The sequence below is a fragment of the Struthio camelus genome, chromosome W (assembly GCF_040807025.1).
Source record: "Struthio camelus isolate bStrCam1 chromosome W, bStrCam1.hap1, whole genome shotgun sequence".
NCBI classification, from domain to species: domain Eukaryota; kingdom Metazoa; phylum Chordata; class Aves; order Struthioniformes; family Struthionidae; genus Struthio; species Struthio camelus.
The window spans coordinates 58,001,401-58,025,863 of record NC_090981.1 but is presented as its reverse complement, the minus strand read 5'-3'; the positions used below and the strand labels follow the sequence as shown (position 1 = coordinate 58,025,863).

The window sequence follows — 24,463 nt, the reverse complement described above, 5'->3', positions numbered from 1 at the left end:
TGATACTTAGGAGAGGAAAAAGTGACATCGGTGAAGTGTTTAAAATGGACTTCAAGACGGAAATCTTCAGTAAATATGGAGAACTGGTAACTAATATCTCATGGGAAGGAAATCTAGGGCGGGGGAGGGAATTAAGCAGAACTGTCATTTCATTAAATAAATTATATTAAGGGCATAAGTGTAAGCTATCATGTTGCAGAGAAAGGTTCTGGAGAATGAATAAAGCGGCTAAATCACAAGCTCTTCATTCACCTCACACAGAAGAAGGATGCCTACAGAAGGTGCATAGCAGGCTGTTTTATCCAGGACAAACTGTGTGGGAAAGGCACAAAGTGATAAAAAGCTATCAAGGGCATAGAGGACAATAACAGTTCCTCTGTAACCGTTGGGTTCTCTAGGGTTCTGTAACCCTTCTAGTAAGCGGCAGATCAATGAAGGTTTATGTCTGATACTCAGTGAAAGAAGCTCAGCAAATAATGGCTGGGTTTTTTTTGTTTTTTTTTTTTTTTAAACTCATTTCTTGCCAGCAATGGAGGGGGAGGGAGATTTTGAACTGAAGTAGAGAAGAAATAGGTCATTTAGGTAGGACAGATGTTTTCTGTCCATTTAACTGGGTGAAGCTGATTGTGTACTGAGAGAATTGCCTGGAGCAATATTGTCTTTGGGAGTTTTTGGAGCAGAGACAGGCAAAGTTCAGAAGACTAGGAAAAGAGCAAAAGAGCTTTCTAGGACATGTATCTTGAAACAGGGGAAAAAGAAAAGCTGTGCAATTATAGATGTATTGGCTTTGCTTCTTGGCCTAAATGTTGAAACAGTCAGGCAAACCACTTCAGAGTAGTTGGGGAGGGAAGAGATGATTAACAGTCAGAAGTTCAGAAAAACTCCATTAAGCCAAAATTAATTCCGTATTAGTGGCAGGCCTGAGGGCGAGGGAAGAAGCCATAAACAGCTGTCATGTATCTTGGCTGACATAGAGAGACATGCTCAAGATAAAATCACCACAGAGTGAGTGCTACACTTTTCGGGAAAAAATACACTGACAATAGGTATTGATGATTCATTATCAAACTCATGGGATTCATCAGGGATGTATCCTAGATCTGATATTCAATATTTTCTCTTCCAACTTTGCTTGCAGAATAAAGAACACATTTACTAAATCTGCACCACCATTGGCACCACCCGGCAGGAACTGCAAGCACACTGAAAAATAGGATTAGAATTGGCTAATTGGAGAAATAGTCTGAAAAAATTTGAGTGCAGTTCAGTAAGGGCAAATGTAAGATTTGCATATCCTGATGAGGCATTAGCTCTACCAAAAAGAATCTGAGTATATAACAGATCATATTCTGTCAGCTGAGTCCTGATGGTGCAAAAGGATATTATTTTAAATTATTCATAGGTGAATTCCAAGTCAAATACCTATTGTCTGCAAGATAGATGGAGTATCCTTTGTGCTCTGGTCAGCTTTGATAAGGCTTCAGCTGCTAACCAAAACCCATTTTGGGTACTGTGCTTCCAGAATGAGGTAAACTAACTGGGAAGCCCTCTGGAGAGTACCAAGAGTGATGACGGTTCTGACCGACTGATCCATAAGAAGCAACTGAACAAACTGGAGTTGTTTAGCCTAGGCAAGAGAAGACTAGAGTAAGGCATAACAGCCTTCAAATATGTAATAAATTCATTTGTGCTTTGTGTCCTTGGCAAGTAGTGCAAGGAACTGCAATCTAAGGGAGAGCAGAAGAGAACTTTTGACCATCCTAGGTCAAGATACAATTTGTTTAAATTCAATAATGAGTTTTATGTTAGAGAATGGGAAAGTTTCCCCGCCTGTAAGGACACTGCAGTCCTGGAATAGACAGTCAGAAGATTAGCCCTCGCTGGAGCTTTCTAGGACATTTATTGAGACTGACAGGCATGACTCTGCCTTGAGGTAGAGGATATATTTGATGACCTCCTGAAGTCCCTTCCAGTGGTCTTGGATTTTGTGACTGTTGTGGTGGTGATGTCCTGTCTGTGGGATGATGCTAGGACATGCATTTGTATTGGCTGAAGGGCACTAACAGTCGGTTCATGGCATTAGAGACACTTCAAGGGAAGAGGCGGAACAGGGCAGGGATTTCGAGTACCACTAGTTAAATGGTAATTCTTACCCAGGAGGACTAATAGGACAAGCAAACGACCTGCTAAAGCGGTGCTGGCATTGCAGCGAAGTGTGTGTGAGGGCGAGTTGGAGTACGGGCTCACATTACTATGGTACCAGTTCACAGTGCTGCCCTGTCAGTGCTGCCAGCATGGGGCATTTAGCACAGAGCACAGATTTTGCATGATAGCACCTCTTAGCAGATCTTCTTTCTTCTGCTGCTGCTTCATTCGTGTCTGTGTGGATTCTGCTTATCTTCAAGCATGTATCAGCTCTTCCTCTGCAGAAGTCTGACGTATTTCTTCTTCTCTACAGAGCAAGAGAGACAACTTCAAGCAAACAATCGGGACTTCAATCTACAGTTTGAATATGCTGTAAGTAATCAGCATATATTGTTTAATGAAGTTGTAATCACAGATGTGTCACATCTGCTTCATGTCTTCACCCTGTGAGGATATTTCCCTTCATGTTCATTTTGTTGTTTCAACTGGTTCACATCAGTACATGCTAGCTATGACTCTGCAAACAAAGGGCTTAAGTCTACGCTTTATGAAGAAGATTTAATTCCCTGGGCTTCACAGAAAGACCTGGACTATGCATGTTGCTGTATCTTGTGGCAAGACAACGGGAACTCTGCCAGAGGGCACATCAGGGAGATGCTTCATTACTGACTCAGGCACAGGGAGATCCATCTTTGCAGTCAGCCCTGCAAATGGGGAATTGAAAGAGATCTAATTCTGGAGGAGCGTAACACAGTAACTTTCCAGAAAATTATGTGAGTCAGAGTGTTTGCAGGATCAGGATCCAAGGTCTTTCAAAAACGGAACCTGGATGGAAATTTTCTGTTGAAAATGTGGCTCCATTTAAAGTAAAACATGAAAGGAAATGTGTCAGTTCCTCAGCTCTTGCAGTGAAATCCTCTCTGGCAGGAAGGTTTTGAATCTGGCCTTCATGGCCTCCTGCCAGCTTTTATTTCCAGCTCCTTAACAGCCTACTTGGGTTCACACTGTGCCATGAAATTCGTGATTCCAAGGAGCACCATTACATAGCCTGGCTGTGACCCAGGTCTGCCAAGCCCTGATGCCAGGCTGCTGTTTGGGCGAATGAGACTTGGGGACCATTTGCTGAAGCTGTGCATGCAGGAGAGCCAGCTCAGCTGGTAGGCCTGTGCTTCTTGGCTGTAAGGTAATCTCTTCGCTGAGGCTATCCTGAAGTTACATTCTTTTGAAGCCTTTGCAGCTGCCAACTGATATTGAAATGTATATTGGGAATTTTTTTCCTGTGCATCTCTGAATTCCAATGGTGAAACTCATCCTTCACTTTTACTCCGGAGCGCCTTTGAATCATATTTTGTTTTAGGACCATCAGAAATGTTTTTTAGGAGATTTCAGAACTGGAACATCCAAAATTTCAGAACATTTTAATTTTTCATGAGGTAGAAATTCTCACTTGCTACCAGCTTTGACTATAAGTCTTATTGTAGCTGATCTGTTGTCAAAGTGAACTGGATGGTTTGCGGTGGTCACCTTTCATCCATGAACTATCCTACACAGGTTAGAGACTTCCTAGGTATGGAGCTGCTGCACATGTACTGAATATTAAATGCATTGTAGGTAATACATGTAAAGGGCTGTTCACCTCGAATACCTATCAGGCCAGGTGATTTGAGACTTAGAAAGTGCATTTGATTAGCACAGAATCTGCCAGTACAATAAGGGAATTGGCATTGCCAATATGCATGGATTTATGTTCCTTCATTGGATGCTGGATGTTGCAATGCAGAGTATGTGCAGAAGTGGGACAGTGAAGCAGGAGGCAGAGGCACAATGATTGCGGGGAGAGAGAGAGAGAGATCTCACAGATCTGATCTCACAGAGAGAGAGCAAGCAACCACCCAAAGAGATTTTGCATGTCACTGCTTCCTGCCCAAGGATTTGCAAATAACCAAAGTCAAGAAGAGGGCACTGAGAGCTCTGGAGGGTTTCCACAAAAGTCTGTTGGTTAGGTGTGAAAGTGCAGGCAGCCAAACAGCCAGCTCAGTATAATCTGTTAAAACTCAGCAGTGAATTTCTGTTAACCAGTCCCTCATGTTAGTCAGTTATGGCTCATGATTTCTGGAGCCCAGTGTAAATCAAGCTTTGGAAATTCTAGAAAACTGTCTAGAAAAAGCCAAGTCTTGAGGTGCTGCCAGAGTGGTGGGATACTAAAGAACTGTCCTTAAGTGATGATGCAAGCACTGCCCAAACTGTACAGACCTGGACATCATGTCCTGGGCTGCTTTTTTCCAAAAAGCCCTGATAAATTAGGTCGTATTTATTAAATCTCTGTTACCATGGTGTATGAAAAGGAACTAACCTTGCTTAACATTACTTCAGATTGCATGCTATAGGTTGCTGGATACATCTGGAAATGTCCAAAAGGGAGATCCTCCTTCCCTCTCCCCATCAACATACCATGAAACTCCTGAAAGTTAGCTCTACTAGTCTGGTAGTCTGCTGGAACGGAGAAATCTGGGCCCCTTCCTCACTTTCAGATTTGTCCAAACACTGTGAGGTTGCACTGCAAAGCACTAGGGTATGATCCAGTGGGACTGAAGCTATGCAGACTCCATACCCTGCCCTTGGCTGCAGAGGCACAACTGCTGTTAGGGTCAGTTGGCTCTCAGTGTGCTGGCATCTTCTGGGCAGAGTAATTTCTGTGTCCTGCAGCTGCAGTCCTCCCTGCCCAAGGCATCTTCTCACCTATATCTATTTAATTTGACCTGTGCATAAGGGGACAACAGAAGAGTTCAGATTGTCTATGCTTCATTGTGATACTCATTTCTTCAGGCCAGGAGAATCTGTCTGCATGGACAGCTGCACAGGTGATTGGAGTCTGCTTTATAGGGGCCAGGAGGAGAACGGCTGTCATTCAGCTCTTGGTCCCACAGTGGGGAGATCAATCCTAGTCTGAGTGCATGAGAGTCTTGTCCCAAGGCAGGATTGTCCTCTTGTCCCAGGAAGTTTGCGCTATACGGTTATTTCAGCCAGATAAAGAGGACATAAGGCAGAAACTGGAAAGAAACACAGCACTATAACAAAGCTTAGAAAGTGTTTTAGACAGTGTAAGCCACAGGGGTAAGGTTCGCTTTACTCAGTACTTTAAGGCCTTGTTAGCTGTAAAACCTATAGAACAGGTTCTTGTAACAAAGGGTAAATGTTTCTTCAGGGTGAAGCAGTTGTTGAGAAAGACCAACAAGAAAAAGAAAGGGAAATGCAAACAGAGGTATAGTGGATTGCCTTATTACTGCTGCCAGGCCGTATGTCACAGCTGGTGTACAGGTTTGAGCCTTTCACTAAAAAGAGAGTTTCTTCTATGTTGGCATAGATCAAAGGTACAAAAATGCTTTGTCCTTGTTTAGGCTCAGTGAGAATAGGGAAGTCGGAACATACAGTCAGAAGTAGGTGTGTTGCCCTGAGTAGTTTGTGATTATCTTTCCTTTATGGTGCAAAGTCTACAGGATGTTTGAAAAGGAAGAAGTGGAGAGCTGAGAAAAGCTATTGTGTGTGGAGTGTAACATCATTCTGGCAGTTGCAGAAAGTTGGCCTTCCTGATATGAAGCAAGACTCCTGAATATTCGCAAACCAGCTTTTCAGAAACATGATGCTGCACTGTGAAAAGCGGTGTCTGCCAGTTCGTGCAAGGGAATGTTCAGATCCATCCCACTTGGTCTTGTGGAAGACTTCAGAAGTCTTCCCTTCCAAATTCCCTTCCTGAGTTCATGAGAACACAACACAAAAGGTCAAGCTACAGTGTGTCGCTGTGATATTGCTCCAGCCACTGAAAGCTGAGCAGTGGCAGGACAGAAGGGTTAGACACTGTGTGGAAGCTGGACTGGTGGGATAAAGAACAGGACAGGAGTTGCACATAGTGGAAATCCTCTTAACACAGAGGCCTCATGAGGAGGCCGGGGTTCTCAGAGAGAGAGCTGAAGGCTTGTCCCTATGCACAGAGTGCTATGAAATGTATCATACAGATGGACTGGAAGGGTGGGGTGGTCTCCACCATCTGTGTGAACGGAGACAGTACAGACTGAGAACGGGATGAAGGGAGTGTTTCTTATCTGAAGAAACACAATGCCTCTTACACATCTCCTGACAATTTTTGCTGTGATTAAGAAACAGGAGGTGCCTGTGATTAAGGGCAGCAGCTCTGAGCGATCCTCTGGGAGTGCTTGGGTAGGTCAGGATTTAGTTGGACTTACTGTGAAAGCACTGGTGTATGCTGAAACTGGAGCTCTCAGATTGATCCAACCCCAAACATCCTTGGCTTTACCCTGCACAGCAAGAATGCAGTAGCTTAGAAAAATAAATCCAATTTTAAAGCAAAGCACTGTGCAATTAACTGGAAGGGCCAAGTGTGAAGGTATGTGCTGCCCACCAGCCCCCAAGAGCAGTTAGCAATGAGTCAGAAACCAAGTGTGAGTGAGTGACATGTGCAAAGGCACTTACTTCAGCACAAGAATGGACTCAATATTGGTCTGTAAAAATGAAAGGTCACGTCTAAATCCTGTGTTTATTCACACTGCAAACAGGCAGATTCTCCCAACTTAAATAAGAGATTTGTCTGTGTAAAGATTGAAAGAAAGTGGAGAGCAGAGTGCCGTATGTGGTCCAGTGAGATTTAAGGAGTTTAATTAATATTCTTATGTGAGGCAATTCAGTGTGGCTGCGCTGTCCCCAACGGAGCTGCAGTGGCAACTTCTCCAGTGTGGATCCGCCATGACGGTCCACCTCTGCACCTCTCTGTCTACAGACCCTCTGGAGAAGGAAATCTCTTCTGAAGGTTTTTCATGTTGTCTCCGATTCAAATCCTTTTTTATTTCTTCAGTTTCATGGTGGAATTCAGCACAGCTGCACTGGGACGTCACAAAGGGCTGCAAAAACAACTTTGAAATTGGCTTTCAGACAATAGGAGAGGAAGTGCAGGGCCCATGAGTCAAAGACAAATTTCATCTTGGATCAGGATTTAGGGTCAAACTAGCATCCTTTCTGTAGGGCCAGCAGTGAGGGGGCTGCTTGGCTCTTTTTATTTTCCTTGGTCACCTGATAAATTCTCTAGTGAAACAGGAGGGATTCATATAACTTTCTATGGCTGATACTGCCCTGGGCTAGAGCAACAGCAGGGGAATCTCATCTCTTTGAAATAATGAGAGCAAGGAGCTCGCACAGTAGGCTTAGGCTCAACTCCGTTTCCTATACTCTGATTGAAGAGGATGCCTGGTGGGTCATCCGCCAGGACTCTTGTCAGTTTGATCAACAGCAGCAACAGCTGCCCTTTGATCCTGTACTGAACCTGCAAATGTTTCCCAGTGTTCTTCACACCCGAGGTTGAAGGGAGTATTGTCTAATCACATTAAAAGTGGTTTGAGTAACTCCTGAGCAAATAACTGCAGCAGCATCCTGCAGTGCTCTTTCCGCATCTAGGGTGGTGTTACCTGGAGCAATCCAAAGAGCAGCTGTGCTGAGGCAGCACTGCCAGAGAGCAGCAAGTGCAGGACTGCTCCATGAGAAGGGACAAGCTGGGAGCTGAGGATGTCTCCAGCGCAGGTAGTGCCCTTACTGACCGGGGCACAGTCCTGCAGCATATGATCAAGGTGGGCAAGGCAGGTGGCTGATGGCAGGGTCCATCCCGACAGTCTCAGGCAAGGGGCAGTGATGAACCATGTCCACAGTCCATGCAGGGAGTCCAATCAGGAGCAGCAGGAAATGGGGCTAGAGGCAGGGCTGAAGGCAGGGCTAGAGACAAGATGCCTACAGCATAGGTCTGAGATCCATCTAGGAAACAAGGACGGATACAGATCTGCAACAGACACACCAATGACATAGTTCAGGCAAGGACTGAAGGCCCAGGCCTGGGCTTAAATGGAGCTCCTTGGCCATGGGCAGAGGTGTGGGGGGAGGCAGGTGAGCTTAGGGCGGTTAAGGCCTGTTAGTGCCCTCAGGGCCCTGAAAGGCACAGAACGGCTGATTTGTCCAAGACATGAAGTGCTGTGAAGTCCGTGGACTCTCACGGGACCGAGTCCTTGGCTCTTCATTTTAGCTCAAACCTCATGCAGACAAAACTACTGCACTGGTTGGGAGCCTGCTTGTGTGAAAATTTAGTGACCAGGCGAGTGTGAATTGGTGTTTGCCTTCCCTTGCATTCAGCAATGTTCTGCCCTGCCCTTCTGCTCAGATACTGGACTAAGCTGGAGGAGAGGGCAGTGTAGTTAAAGCAGATAACCAGGAGACAAGGCTTTCGGATCCTGGTCTTGACCTGTCTGCGAGTGATGATGTGACATAACGCAAGTGATGCCACCCCCTTTTACCTCCATGCATTTCTCTGCATCAGTAGGATAAGGATACTCACTGCAGGGATGACACACTGATTAACAGCTTTGTAACGGGATGACTCCATCCAAAAGGAAGAGTGTAGGAAAACAATCCTAGTGAATATATTTTCCTAGATATTTTCCTGGAATACCCAATGTATGATTATATTCTGGAATTCTTTATGTTATTGCTGCCAAGAGGCAGAGGGGGTCAAAGGGTTATATGTGCAACAAATTCCCAAATCTGTTAATGAAAAAAAGAAAAAAAAGGAGTGTGGGTTGGATATGAATCTTTCTATTTCTGGTATTGGGCTAGCCTTTTACTTCTGAGAGCAAGGATGAAATCTTTATAGGGACCAGATGAACCCCCATTCGCTTCCTATGGGCCTTTCTCACTCTTCTCTTGATCTCGGGCTGCAGTCAAACATGATTGCTCTGTGAATGGCAGTTGCATGCTTTCAAATTGCACTGCTGCAGTTAAACAAAATGTCACTGAATTGTGCTCCAGCAGTCTCCTTGCAAGGGTTTATCAAAGCACCTGGGAAGGCCGTTTCTGTTTCTCAGCTGCTTCTCTGGTTTGTGCCTTGTGCTATGTTGGCACCAGTGTAAGTGTCATGGTGCAACACCTCCCCACAAGACAGCCAATCTTGCTGTAAGGTTTGCTTTGAGGCAGTTTGTCCAGTTGCAAGAAACTAATATAGCGCTGATCTAGGAATGTAAATTCAGATGGGCAGCTGCTCTCCTACCTACCATGCCCTGCCCTTTCTGAGTATCGCCCTTTAGCCCCTGTAACCTGACCACAAATGCAGCAGTGTCTCATATATCCAGTGTCTTTTATGGTGAGGAGATTGTTTGTTCAAGGAACAAAGGTAGGAGCCATCTGCTGAGTGTTTGCCTGTGGTCTGACGTCACAGGCAGGATTCTGAAAACACCCCCAAAGTAACAGCTCATCAGTCAGATCTGGACTTGTTTAACTGTGGTGCTATAGGCACTATTCTTAGGGACAGCATTTCAGTGGAGTCACACTTCCAGGAGGTGTGAATCTAGCCCCTGAAAAGAGCAGATTAGAAAAATCCATCACCCACAGACAATGCTGTTCTCATATCAAACTTTGCATTTGTAGATCTTGAAACCGAAGGTGGGTAACCACTGTCTTTCCTACTGCTTAAGGAAACAGGCACACACAGAGGGACTGTCCAAGGTCGCACAGGAAGTCGAGGGCAGAACTGGGAATAAATGTAAAGCTCCTGATTCCCATCTTTGTCTTGACTCATAAGGCTGCTTTTCTTGGATGTTTAGTTTTTATAATTCTGTAGGAAAATAAGAAGCTGCTGTAAGCCTGTATAATACTTAATTGCTTCTTCCAAAATTTTTCCTCTCCCTCACTTTTCTTACATGGGCAGATGCCCATGTAAGTGATGGAGATCCATCACTGAAAACAGAGCATGGGGGAGGTAAGAAGGATGTTGCACTAGAGGCATTGCTTATAAAATGATGGTGGCCTGTGGACTGCTTAACACACTGCAGTGCTGCAGGTTTCTGTAGTACCCCTCCCATCCCAGAATAAGGTTCTCGTACAACTGTTAATAAAGGACATGATGGTACTAGGCATCACAAAATGGGATAAGATAAGAGCAGAAGCCGGCTGAGGTTTCCCTCTAGTCAACTGAGAGCCTAGGCTGTCAGAGCACACAACTCTGGCATGTTGCATGAAAATAGAAATGATCTCTTACATAGAGCTTCAGATGTATCCTTGAAATGAGAATTCAGAGCCTTGAAGTGGAAAGGCTGAAGTTTTCCTTAGCTTGTTTTTAATCATTTAATATTTACATTCTCATAGCTAAGGGCTATGGACAAGTTTACTTGTTGAATTACAAATTTGCATGGTGATGATGGGTAATTTTTTTCTTTGGGTGCTTGGTTTTAATTATAGCTTCTGAGACAGTCAGGCAATCGCTTGTGATGCTACCTATCCTCATTCTGTTCTCTGTAGTGTCCCAGTATCCCGAAAGACAGAGTGTGACAAACAATATCATGATCTTGAACTACTATGCAGAAAATGCTGGACGGCCTGTTGTTAAGTTAGCATTTGGAAGCTGTTATGTTTGGGGTTTTTAACATGACAATAGGAAACAAAATGAATGTGTCTGGTTCATTCAGCGGTTTTCCTGATGTAATTAATGGTCAGAAATAGAAGGCAGGAATTGAAATAAAACACTCCCATTCTTTTCCTTTCCACCTCTGAGATTTTGCAGACAAAGTCCTTCAAACTTTATGTGAGTGTTTACAGAATAGTTTTTCTCACATTGTATATGACTGTCTTCAAAATCTGGTGACACATGAAGGTCAGGTCCCCTGTACATACTTCTTCCTGTAGCTACTGTCTTCTCCTTTTAAAGTGGCAGTGACATTTTGCTTCAGAATAGCAGGGAATGAGCCTCTTTAGATCTGGGTTTTATTAAAAAATCTGCCAGACTGTGTGTCCACTGGACACTGACTTGTCAGGCAAGTTTTTTAATTCCCTACATTTTAGGTTTACTGAGCATGCAGCTATTTCATTGCTTGTGTTTTAGTAGTGTCTGTGGAGCCTGTATGCAGCGCATATTAGGAACTTTGAAATAAACCAAATTTAAAGGTGTGTGGTGGCATTTGTTAACATTTAGATCACAGGCAGAGTTAACCACATCCAGAGATGGCTACATGATGTCAAAAGACAGGCAAGATGATTGTTTAAATGATGATCACTGATAAACATCTCTTCTTGCTAGAGTGCGGTCAGCTGGTCAATTTGGTTAGCACTTCCACGGAGTTTCCATCTCTGCTCTCTCAGAGGCTTACTGACTGGCTTGTACAAACGGATAATACATCAAATTAATGCTGAAGACTGTTTTGTACTTTGTGTCTGGATACAGCCAGGAATCCAGTAACTGCCTGAAATGGAATAGCTTCCTCCATGCACACCTTATGGTGGCGATGTTGAGTAATTGGTTGACTTGCTTAAATAATTTATTTAATGACAGAAACAGGCTGATTGTGAGTCAGCTTATGAGTAGAGATCCTGGACCAATGCATGGATTGGAAGTGGTCTGTAGTTCATGTTCAGCAGCTCATGTGTTCAGAGGAGTTCAGATCCATCCCAGCTTACCAGTGTCTAAAGTTTATTACAATGCTATAGTCACCACTTGCTCTTATGTAGAACCAGCAAATCTATTACTGAACAAAGGTGCACTGCACAGTACCTGCCTCCCTGGGCTGTCACGCCTTAGATTCCCATGAGAGGGCTAAATGCACCTTTTCTGGAGAGCTTCTCTGGGGTAAATTTAGATGTGCTGGCAACAGCTTGCATACACGCTTCCATGACTAAACATGGATGAGTGCTTGATAAACTTCATATAAAAAGAAAATCTAGTACACCCGAATACTGAAGGGAGGAAAGTAGCTGCCATTCCACTGGAGCACTGGGAAAGGTCTGTATCACAATGTGTCCTCAAGCCAAGGAAGAAACCTGTGGGTCACATTTGCCTGTCCAGCTGTGCATAACTCCTTCTATCCTTGGAGTAAGGACTCTGTGCTCATGCTATGCCTCCATCTTTGCTCAGTGTATCCCTTTGTACTTTGTTATGCCCTCAAGACTTCACATTTTAACAGTCTTCCAGACCCAGGCCTATTGATATTCCAACGGAGTGTCAGATTTGATAACAGTAAATCTCTGGGATGTCGCTAGACATTCAGTCCAGGGTCCCACATTGTTACCACTGCCCTCAACACAGTGAGTTCTTTGGTATGGTCCACTCTGGAAAGACAATATGGAAACAGTAACTGCTGCTGCTTTGGCTACCATGCTGCTGAGGCAAACAGAGAGATGTGGGCTGCTCCAGCTGCTGCGTGTAGCCTAGGGCAGCTTCAAAGAGCACTACAAAGCAGAGACAGATCTGAGCTAAAACTAGCTGGTGGGCTCAGTAGGGTGGATTGAGCCTGTCCCTCAGGTGGGTAGAACTGGATCAGAATGCCATGAGTTTTGGGGTAGAAAATGCTCAGACCTGTAATATCTATCTTTGGTCTTTCTTCTCTGGTTTGAAGAAGACAGAACTGAGGGAGTGGCTAATGCTTGTGGCTGGAGGGGCTGTCTGCAATTCAAAAAGGAAAGTAGGAATAGGGAACAAAGTCACAGCTTGCTTACAGAAGTAAGTGTTGAATTCTTGTATTAGTGGGTCTTTGCACAACACCGCATTCAAGTGATCTTTATGGAAGAGAAAACAGCAGCCTCTTCAAGTCGCTGAGTGAGAAGCTGCTGAATCAGCTAAAAGCTTTAAGATCAGATTCAGCTTCTAGGCAGACCTATAGCTCCTATGTGGTTGCCTGGCTGAATGGCGCTTAGAAGTCTCAGGAGAAGTTACGAACAACTGACATAGCATGCATTTTCTAACCCTGCTTTGTTGATGCTAACAACAAAAAGCTAACATCTGAGTTAGCTATGACTATAACTGACTGGCTACAGTTTTTAGTTCTCTTTGTGTAGCTCCTAAGTGGAAAGAGTAATAAAGGGAAACTATGTCTCTGTGTGTGAGTGACTGTACCTGTGCCTATCTGGAATTGCACTGGCAGAAACTGAGCATCATGTTTTCACGAATTCCATGAGGAATTCTGTCTGTTTACCCAAACTCAGCATGACTGTATTGGGGAAAGGAAATGTTTTTTGAGCTGCTGCTGGAAACAATGCTATTGCTAAATATAAGCAAGTAAAAACACAGTTGAAATGGGTTGTGCTGTAATTTTTGTTTCCTGTTTTACCAATCCTTTTTTTTGCCTTTCTTTCCCTACAGAGCAATTCAATTAAAACATCGAAATACAACTTCTTCACTTTCCTGCCTCTCAACCTGTTTGAACAGTTTCAGCGAATAGCCAATGCTTACTTTCTTTTCTTGCTGATTTTGCAGGTATGAATTCACTGTGCTGTTTCTAACAGATTGTGTTGTCTGTTATCAGAGCCTGGCTATGTATTGATAATTGTAATGAAGTGCAAGCTATGTGCCGGGATTAGCATCTTAGCAAAACCTTAAAGTAGGTAGAACGTAGGGCAGGAAAAAGCAGTTTCCTCCCTTACCTTTGAATATGATGGTTTGAACTAAGCGAAGAAAAAAATTTAATTAAAATTTTCAACAAGTTGTGTACATTTTTCATGCCCTGTCCTACTACCTTTTTGTGTCTACATCTAAGTGCTCCTGGCTGTCCTTGGCTTTGTGTATTCCTTCGGTAGTATAAAAGGAAGTCATCTCTTATTCAAACGTTTAAAGGCAAATTCTTTATATTCCACTGCCTGCCTCATAGGAAATAGCATGAAGAAGAACAAATTTTCCTTGGAAAGGAAGGAGTTAACATCAGGAAGGCTGACAGTTGCAGCTAGTTTGCACAGAGAATTGAATATTGCTGCTCTCTGCTCGGTAGAGTGAGGAAGGTCTCTAATATGGAGCATGTCAAACAGTGGCAATGCTATTGAACCCTGTGGCTCGTAATAGCACTGAATTGCGCTTTGCCCAGTGCTGATAATAATACTACTCCTTCTGAAAGATGAGCATATCAGAGAAATTGATAGCAGGATTTTTTGCCCTTTTGCACTTTGCTACAATACGGATTAAAGCTGTGCACTTTGTCATTTTTGAGTCTTATTGGAATACATGTTATCAAAAAACCTGGTCTAATTTTTATTATATGGTAAGTATGATATTTTAAATTTTATCATTTCACTGCAAACAAGTTTGCAAAACTGCCTTTTCCAAACCATCTTTTTCCCTCTTAGCTTGAAAATGTGTAGGCAAAATTTTGTTAAGGCTAAAGCAAACTATGCACAATCTTTTTTGCTTATTTGCAGAAACAAAATTTAGGAAATTTCAGCCCACGTGTATATTTTTCAGGGAACTAATTTATACTAAAAAATGCATTTTTAGCTAAGCTGACAGCACTGTTCCTGCGTTGTGCTGCACTCTAGCTGTTTGTCAGATTTAGAGTATTTCAAGCTATTTGCCTTAAATTCCTCAGTACCTTTTGCTGAGCCATTTAGAAGCGGTTGTATATAAAACTGTATCGCTTTTCTACTTTGTTTATCGAGGTAGGCTAGAACGGGTAGCTATTAGTCTTTTTATCATATTCACCCATTTAAGTTTTTCCCTTGTCTGCCCACTCGCTCCATCCCTGTAGCACTGAAAGTATCTCTGCCTACATCAGGCATGGATTTGATGGGCCAGCTGTGGGGACTCTGCCTCCCCACTCCACTGGCACAGCCCAGTAGGTCATGTATTTTCCCGGTTAGGGGAAAAGATAGCAGTTACATTACGTGGCTATGCAGTCTCCACAGTGGCATGGCTCTACAAATCATTCCTCCTGACTGAATTTGGTGGTGCTTGTAAGATCTTGGTCGTGACGGTGCAGCAGCAGGAGTGATCTCAAAGAGCAGCTCTCCATCCTTAAAAATGCTTTAGTGGCAAATACGTCACTTCAATCATTCTCATGGAGCTGATGCTATCCGAAACCATTCTGATGGATATGATGATGCTAGAGTCACATTGCTTCCATCATTAGCGCTGGTCTTCTAGAGGAAGGGGGGAACTACACTGGGGTAAGGCATCTTTATATCAGTGACAGCAAAAGGCCTTTGACCAGCGGTTGCTTTCAATTCTCGGGTCCTCACGCTAGCAAAAATGGAAACAAAAATGGTTCTGCTGGTCTAGTAAGGGCAAAGTCAGCCCTGGCAACAGCTCTCTGTTGTTTGTTGACATGAAGTTTACCTCAGCAAAATACCAAGAGTTACCGAAACAAAAATAGAAGCGTTTGAAGGTTCTGCACAGCAGGCTTTGCTCATATAGCTCTGTGTTCCTCTCTCCAGGCTTGCCCATGTCAGGGCCTCCAGAGAAAATCCACTGGGGACTTTGTAATTCTAGTGGTACAAACAACAAGGGAGAGCAATCCATTGCGTTTCCTGAGAGCTCCATTTTTATATCCTAAATTAGAGCTTGGCTTGTAAACAAAGGCATGGTTTCCCTGGTTCTTCCACTTTGTGGGGTGACATGCAAGTGCAGCGTTTCTATCTTTACTCTGTATTCAGATATCATAGAAAAAATATGGTCTATTGCTTCCACAAAATGCAGTGTTTTATTTCCTTCTTTTTACTGAACTGACAAGAAACTTCTCAACCCAGATCTCTTTTTTTCTGCAGCTGATTCCTCAGATTTCCTCATTGTCCTGGTTTACAACGGTGGTGCCCCTACTGCTGGTGCTGGCTATATCAGGCGCCAAGGATGCCATTGATGATTTCGTAAGATTGCTGTCCTGCACTTTGGAGTTAGCCCATGATTCTTCAGGACTATGACTAAAGCAAACTACTGAAAATTAACACAGCCAGTGGCACACAGTTGGAGAATTGGTCTGTGGCCAAGATGGGGTCTGAGATTAGATTCCCAATTTTATATTTCATTACCTAAAAAGGAGCCAGAATTTCCAAATTGCTGAAATTCCAAAATGCAGCCCAGGAGCTCCATTGACTTTCTCTGGAACTGGTTAGCACGTCTGAAAATGTGATAGACACACCTGAATACGTGCACAAGAGTCTATTCTTGGGCTTCCACTTTGGAAAACTCATCCTCTTCCATCTAGGTCCTATGTCTGTGTCTGGAGGGGAGGAGCCTCCTGCTAGGAAAGCGCGTTTGGTAGGAAGTAACTATACAACCTGTGTGTAATTTTTCAAACTTTCCCAGCCTTGGCTAAAATTTGCTCCCATCAAAGCTGAGGGTAAAAATTCCATTGACTTCACTGAGAGATGTGAGGCCAAAGCTGAGTTTAGCACCTGATTTTATCTCTTTTTTAAAATAAGTTTGATGCCCGAGCTTGGTCTATGGGGACTCAGTATAACTTTGTATATAGGCAGACAGCGACATAATTGTGGAGTGTGAGCAGTCAGAGATGGTGAGGTGCTCTCCCAGGAAAAAATACCAGAACATTTGGGGCCACTTTCCATATCAGAGCAGAGGAACGAATTTCTCTGGGTACTTAGTTCACAAAACTGTGATGGGCAGGACCAGCCCCAATGGAGTCGGGATTATGTTAAGTGACATATAAGGCCCTACCCTCCTCCTTCCTCCCTCCAAGAGCAAGCCCCATGTCACCTATTCCTCTTTGCAGTCTGGTTATGCCATCTCCTACTAGCTAAACATGGTCTCAACTGTGACTCAGCTATGACTCTAATCTATGCTTGCATGCATGGCTATAGTGTCATTGCCCATTTATGCCAGCTGGGTGAAAACCTAAAATGTTCATGCACTGCCTACACATCTTGTACGCTTGGTTTCCTGGAAATGTCTTTTAACATGTTGGTCAACTTTTCAGAATCGACACAGAAGTGACAAACACGTCAACAACCGCCCAGTTCAGGTGCTGATCAATGGCATGTAAGTCTTGTTTCTTCTGCTGTAATTTCAACTGAATATTTATCACATTTTGTTGCTATTTTGTGTGTCTGATTCCCAAAGAGCACTAAACAATTTAAAATGGGATCTTCTTTCATGCTGTTTGTTCACAGTGCTCAGTGCAATTCCGTGCTACTGTATCTGATTAGTGATTCCAAAACACAGTACCACAATCAGTGTAAGACATTATGGCTGTGCCCCTGCATAGATAAAAAGTAAACTATTTATTTTCCATGATATGTATCTTTTTAAATAGGTGATGCCTTGAGAGTATCATATTATTTTTCTCGTTACCCTAGAGACACCAAGCAGGGCCATTTGTGTTTATTGTATTTATTTCTGAGCCAAGCAGAACTAGACATAATCAACAAGCAATTTTAGATTAAAAAACGTGAGTAACTTCTCCATACATGTTGTAATACTTTGAGTGTGTCTACTTATATATGAAATGCTTCTGTCCTAGAGGTATTCAAAACATTTCAGCTGTACATCTTAGGCATTGTACTGCTCGCCCTTTTTTTTCCTTCAGAAAAAAACAACAGACCCTTCGGCTTTGTGGCAGACAGATGAGCTATGTACTTGCAGCTCCATGGAGTCCAGTTGTCCATACGACACAGCTGTTGACAGCTGTGAAGTCCCTGGTGGCTCTGATAGTTTTTCTGTACTATAGATAGCAGTATATTGTGTAAACCCCAACAGATGCTCAGACAGTTAAAAATAGAACTGGAAGCTGAAGAATAGGCACATGCTTTTAATATTTTCAGCTAAGTAAACTAATTTCTTAGTTTACTGTGTATTAGTTACTGTGTCTACTAAACAATTGCATTGAAATGCAAATTTGCTAAGATTCTGCCTGTTTCAAAACACCTAGAAACCAGAGGTCCTGCCCAGCTCTGGCTGACATCGAATAAGAAAGGGCTGAGATGAGCTCAAGCCTGAATCCCAGTCCTATTTTGAAATAATTCTTGACATTTTCATCTTTAAGTTTTTTTCAGATACAGACAACACGACTTGGTTAGGTTGGCATTTGCCATTTAGCTGGACGTCTTGATTAGCGCTGTAAAGGCCATTGCAGGCACTGCCTTAACCAGCTGTAGCACCTGGATTCCTGCCCTTTTAACAGCCAGTCCCACACAGGGTCAGAATTGCTGTTCTGGCCCTCAATCCTGCTTAGAACTAACATAACTAACATAACTGGCAATTTTCCCAGGCATTTGGGATATCTGTTACAATGAAGAAGAGAGTTCTTTATAAGCCAGTGTGACTCTTTAGGGGAAGGAAGGGAGTAATCAGTCCAGACAGGACATTGCACGTGGACTGCGTTGCTATTGTGGGACCTGGTTTCAACCTTGCATGTGTCGCCACGTGAACACTGTTGCTACCTTTTTGTATCATGATAGTCTCTCAGAGTTTAGCATGGACCAGGCCACAGACTGGCTGGCCCTGCTCCATTTAATCTACAGTCCAGTTCCTGATAACACTTACAACCTGGCTTTAGGAGCAGAGCTGAGTCTCCTAGGTTCCTAAGAGTATTTGCGTTATGTGCTTACTTAAAAGGAGTTTTCTTGCAGGTTGAAGGATGAAAAATGGATGAACGTCCAAGTAGGGGATATAATAAAACTAGAAAACAACAACTTTGTGACGGTGAGTACAGTTTCTCTCCATGATGAGCACATTTGGTCTTTGTAATTACTCTTCTCACTCACAAGCAAATTAGACAGTAGTGACGCTAACTGCCTCAGAGAGCTGCAGTGTTCGGAAACCACAAGTGGCATAGTGGTGCCATTGGTCTCTGGCTGTGTGAGCTCATGCCACGTCTGTTTGTTTGTGTTCAGGCTGATCTACTGTTATTGTCAAGCAGTGAGCCGCATAGCCTGACATATATCGAGACTGCTGAACTGGATGGGTAAGTAAGTGAGCCTGGTCCTCAGGCACAATCACTGCTGCCAGTGCAAGGCCAAATTTTGTGTGGTGACCCTTGATGCCACGAAGGCTATCTATCTCGGCGTTTCCAGCACTGCCAAGTTCAGAGCTGAATCACAAGAGCTGTTATCATATATCCTGCTAGATCAATGACCAGGATTGTACATGGCCAGCAAAGGTCAATCCTGTTTGCCTGCTGTTTCCTCCCTCGTCCTATCTGCACTTCTTCCATACTGAGAATCATCTAAATGCATTCTTTGCCTATTGAACATTTGCTTGCCCCCTACTCTCATCTTATTGTTCTCCATAGAGTTGAAAGTCATTTCAGCTTTCCTGCTAAGGGGGTTTATCACTAGATGGAAGCATAATTGTTTAGCTCCAACACACTGCATGGGAAGATTGCAATCAGATCCATCATTTACTAAGTCAAGCAGTTGTCTGATGTGGGTCCAAGGTTAAGTCAAAATGCACCTTGTTACCTGCAATGGCTTCTGTAGCAATAGTTTCCTAATACTTAGAATAATCTTCAGGTAAGTGTCTTGAAAAATGATGTCTCTGGTGGATACTCTTCACTCTCGCATGTCAAATGTCATATGGGGAGGGGCTTGGTACCCTCTGATTTTTAGTAACAGTTCTTCTGACACTCAGAGTTAGTTTAAATTTGTTCCTGCAATATCTAAAGTCACTGGCAGAAGCTTTCTGGCTTTTATATCTGCCTTAGTCTTCTTTCTTAGCCAAATTATTTAGGTGAAATAATCGCAATGAATAGCTCCAGTAATCTTCTTTGGACTGCTACATCCATGCACACCACAAAGGCATCCAAACTTTGCTCACTCTGGTGCACAACTGGCAACTGGCCACAAGACAGAGGGCTACAACTAATTTGTGTTAATTGGAATAAACTGGAGCTGACCTCATTTTTATGACCGAATTTGCTTACCTTTTCTGGTTGTCTGAAGCCATCCTCAGCTGTGGACTTTGGCCTTGCTTGAAGGACCAAGCAAGACTAGAGAGACCCAGTCTCTCTAGACAGCCGCTACACACAGCCCTCTGGACTTTCTCCTTCCATTTTTTGCTGAAAATGAGCCTGTAGTTCTGGTTCATGCAAGTGCTAGGGAAAACTAGGAGGCTCTGACCAAGTGAAGTGCTTCTTTGACATTGCAGGACCCCATTTTCAACTCACTTCCCCAGCTAGCTGGCTAGTCCCAGGACTTCAGTACTCTTGAGGGCCAGAGTATCATAGCAGAAGATCCAGAGCTCTCCTTTATGTTCTGATACCTCAGGGCTGAGTGTGGTATGAGCGGCAGGATGGACGGTGAGCTGCTCAGGGAGCTGTGATGCCTGGTGTCACGCTTTGCAGTGACGGTGAGAAGACAGAGCCAGCTCACCCTCTTTGCTAACACGTCCAGCATTCCTCTAGACCACCTCTCTTTGGAATAGGAAGAGATAATGATATTGTTATGGCCAGGTAAAAAAGGCCCATAACAGCGTGATCCATCAGATGTCTAAGGAGGACGAGACTATCCTCAGGAACAGAAGTGATCTTTCAGGGAGAGCTAGGCTCATTCTTTTATGTCTCATGTAATTTATTACAGTGAAACAAACCTCAAGGTGAAGCAGGCACTGACAGTCACTGCAGAACTTGGAGAAGATCTTCAGAAACTGACAGAATTTGATGGTGAGTCTATGTGGAAAATTAAATTCCCAAAGCATTTTTCCAAACACCAAAGTCCAGAGAGAGACTGGGAGCCTGCCTTCCAGGCTGTCCTGTTTCCTGCATAGGACTCCTCTGGATACAGTAGCAGCAAAACAGAACTGGTACATTGCAGTCTGTACAATGGATAGCAACAGCATATATAGAGGAAAAGATTCCCCTTTGCTTGTAGGTCTCTCCAGTGCCAAGTGTGGCTGTTGGGTTAAAGGGCATTGAGTGCAAGTCTCCTTGTGGCTGCACCCTTTTCTTTAGCATCTGTCTGTACATGTTGACAGTTCTTTTAATTGCACGGTAGGAACTGGTTTCTCAGCAGTATTTGTACCAGACCACTTTTACACTGATGTAGCCTGCACTTCCTAGCCCCAGTGCTGATCTGAGGACTAACTCTGGTCTGTGCACACATGACACAGGACTGACTTCCCAGCGTGAAGCTTTGCGCTGCCAGTATTTCTCTGCTCTCTCAACACCACAACAAAGACGATATTTTAAAATATTTATAGACATACAGTGCAGATGTGGTTAACAGACAAGGTGTCCTTTCTTAGCACTGTTTTCTATATCATAAACATATAGCAGCACATACACAGAAAGCAGCCAGACGTGTTGAAAACAGAATAATCCATGCTCGCACAGTTGTTTCTCTGGAGAGAGGATAGGATAACAGACCAGTCAATGTTAGCTATGTTTTGCAGTGCTCTGCTGGCTTAGATATGAGGGCAGGACTGCAGTGTGAGTCTGTATGGGAAGGGGTGGAGTTGAGTGTTGCTGTCCCTGGAACTTCTTGAGGACAGCAGATTCTCAGGAGATATTTTTCAAAGAAATATCTTTGAAATAACTAGACAATTCCTGTACAAATGGTGGGGATGCAGCAGAGATTTGGCATAGCTTGGACAGTCTCTGGTAGTACTGTCCAAATGCATGGGCTTTTCTTTTGATTTCTACATTGAGGTTTTTATGAAGTAATGTGTTTCCTCTCAGCTGAGTGACAACTCAGTACATCAGGGTTTCTTTGAAGTGAGGGCTGGGGTTCTGAGTGCTTTAGGTCTTGATAAGTATGTTCTTACAGGTGCCATAAGAAACTTTATGTTAATAATCCCAGTTGCTTGTCTAAATTATTTTCCTGAAGAGACTGCAGCGTGTATCAGTTTTGGAAGCAAAACCTTCTGTCTAAATCATTTTTCAAAAATCTTCTGTGTAATGCTATCTGAGGATACTGCAATTTTGAAACTGCATGATTATAAAATGTTTCAAAATCTTCTGGAAAATTAAAACTTTTCTTATCTAATATTTATTTACTCTTTGGTTCTCTATTTTAGTTATTTTGTAAATAAAAGTGGCTTCTTTGCAGTACTTAAAATGAATAAAATATTTCCCAGGATGATTTATATTTGGAAGAATACTGGGAAGAGTGCCTAGAATCAGACCTAACTCTGTATTTCCCTAGCTAACCTCTGTAGAAGTATTTAAATATTTATGTAACTCTTTATCTAATTACTTCTTAGGACAGGAAGAGAGGAAAGGGTTGAAAAGCTAATAGAGGCACTGAATGGAATGCTTAATGTCCGTTATGTTTGTTGACATTGTGATGGTTCAGATAAGGGAGATGCATGCCAAAAGATGAGCTTTTTTTCTTTGATTTGGGGAGCTGGGAGATGAGAAAGGAAACGATACTTTTCAGTTAGCTACTGCTGGTTGCATGTAGCCTTGGCAGTATTGAACTGATCTGGGTGAAACACATTCAGATATCTTCTTGCTGTTAATGGTAGAAGGAGACAGGAAGCGTAGTGTCTTGCTGAGGTATCTTCAGCTGCAGAGTTACCAGAGTTACTGCAACTATATTGGGTGAATCTCTAGAGCGTCTTGCTTTTTGGTTGACCAGCCTGACTTGGATGAATTTCTTCTGATTTCACTATCAGCATACCAGTAATGTGGATCCACTCACTTAACTGGAAAGCAGCGCTGAATGTTAGCATACAAAGTACTCACACAAGCAGCGTCCCGCAGTTAGCATGAGGAGAGGCACAATATTCCTGGTGAGGGATCTTCAGCTGCCGAGGCATGCCCCAGTTTTGGTTTACCAAAGCTTCACCGTGTTCTTCTTCAGGTTACATGGCAAAACCTCTGTTTTCTATGTGCTTTTCAGGTGTTGCAAGGGTTGTAGTGAGATAGGCCTGGTTACCCTAGACTTTTGGAGATTATGGAGTGCAGGTATGATTGTTTTTAGATTAACTAGACGATAAAATAAAAGATTATCATAGTTATTAGTGTGGGCTCTGATGTCACATGTGTCTTAGAATTTCCCAATTGCTTCATCTGTCAAGTCTTATAATTTGTCTGCACTAGAGTGTGGCTACTTTTCTACAAAAAGAACATCTGTTCTTGAATTTAAAATTTGCGGCGATGGAGATAGATAGTATCACAAAACCTAATGAACTTTTTTCTGGATTTCTCTAGGTTTTGCTTCCAATCTTTTGAGCTTGATGTGTTTTGTCTGAGAACAACTGGAAGAATTGTATTCCAGGCAAATGCTAGTCCTTATGCAGATATTTGCAGTCTGTGATCAAAATATCTTATGTCTGTTGATAAACAGAATAGAATGAGCTATTGGAATCACTTTCAATAAACTGCATTTTCCAGTTCTTTCCAATACATCCCTTGGGCTCTTTCAATCTTTAAATATTGCTGTAAGTGTTGACTTAAATAATAATTTTTATATTGAAATATCTGTGTTGGCAGTATTGTGCGAACACATTTTGTTATAAGAAGTAAATATGTAATATGGAAAAAGAAACAGTCTCTCCAATCACATACAGTGTCAGCTGCACAGTCAAAAGTACCAGCTTCTTTTTTCAGGTGCCAGTGGGACTTAGGGTATGAAAGAGTTGAAATTAGAAAGTAGTGAGCAAAGACACCTCACTTAATTACTCTCTTGCAACCTTCAGGCATTGATTTTCTCATTTGGGCTTGTGCAGTTTTTAAAGAAAATGGAATAAGAATTATGTGAGGTCAGCAACTGCTATCTAAAATTATCCAGTGACATCCTACCACTATGAACTTGCTGTAGAAGGATTAAAAGTATGTTGCTGGTTCAACATTTCTTCTCACCCACATATAAGGAATGGAGACTTTGTGTTGGGCTATACCAGTACAAAATTGCTATATTCAGAGACCAGGATAAATCCAGATTCATTGTGGCCCATGGGATTATGACATGAAAATGGGGTAAGAGCAATATCCCAAAACATAAGGAAATACAGGATAAAGGATGGGCATGACAGAGCCAGGAGGTGGACTGCAGCAACATCTGGGGAACAGCTGAGAATGCAGTATGTATTGACTGACATATTTCTAGGCTAGAAAGATTTCCACCATCTTCTATCTTGTTTTTTTTTTTAACAGGTGAAGTCAAATGTGAGGCACCAAATAACAAACTAGATAAGTTCACAGGAACTCTTACTCTTCGAGGAGAAAAGTATGCCCTGGACAATGAAAAGATGCTGCTGAGGGGCTGTACTATTAGGAACACAGAGTGGTGCTTTGGTCTCGTTATTTATGCTGGTAGGTCAAAAACTCAACATGTACATTGTGAATTGCAGAGCACAGCAGCATTAACATGTGAGCACATAAAACACAGTAAGTACCAAGCAACCAAATATTTTCCTCTTCAGAAAATTTGTTTCTGCCAGGTACAAGAGCAAGAGAAAAACTATACATGTGATCCCTTGACTGAACTCTAGGCTAGAAATTTTGCATACTACAGGGGATTTAAATTTGGAATTTTTTTATAGTGGTCTATAAGAGAAATCTGAATTGCAAATGCTACGTTACAACATCCAATTCCATCTTGATGGAGTACTTTGGTAAGCAAAGGCAGT

General features: G+C 42.8%; 1 protein-coding gene across 3 annotated transcripts in view; it reads left to right on the top strand.

Annotated features, from left to right (window-relative positions):
• Positions 1-24,463, top strand: part of LOC138060883 (phospholipid-transporting ATPase ID-like) — an 88,855-nt gene that overhangs the window by 28,921 nt on the left and 35,471 nt on the right. For all 3 annotated transcript variants that reach the window (XM_068924964.1, XM_068924967.1, XM_068924966.1), the window contains exons 3-10: positions 2,459-2,517; positions 13,319-13,432; positions 15,706-15,804; positions 16,872-16,933; positions 18,523-18,595; positions 18,787-18,857; positions 20,470-20,552; positions 23,988-24,146. In XM_068924964.1, coding sequence (XP_068781065.1) covers positions 2,459-2,517; positions 13,319-13,432; positions 15,706-15,804; positions 16,872-16,933; positions 18,523-18,595; positions 18,787-18,857; positions 20,470-20,552; positions 23,988-24,146 — 720 coding nt within the window. The remainder of the gene's footprint in view (positions 1-2,458; positions 2,518-13,318; positions 13,433-15,705; positions 15,805-16,871; positions 16,934-18,522; positions 18,596-18,786; positions 18,858-20,469; positions 20,553-23,987; positions 24,147-24,463) is intronic.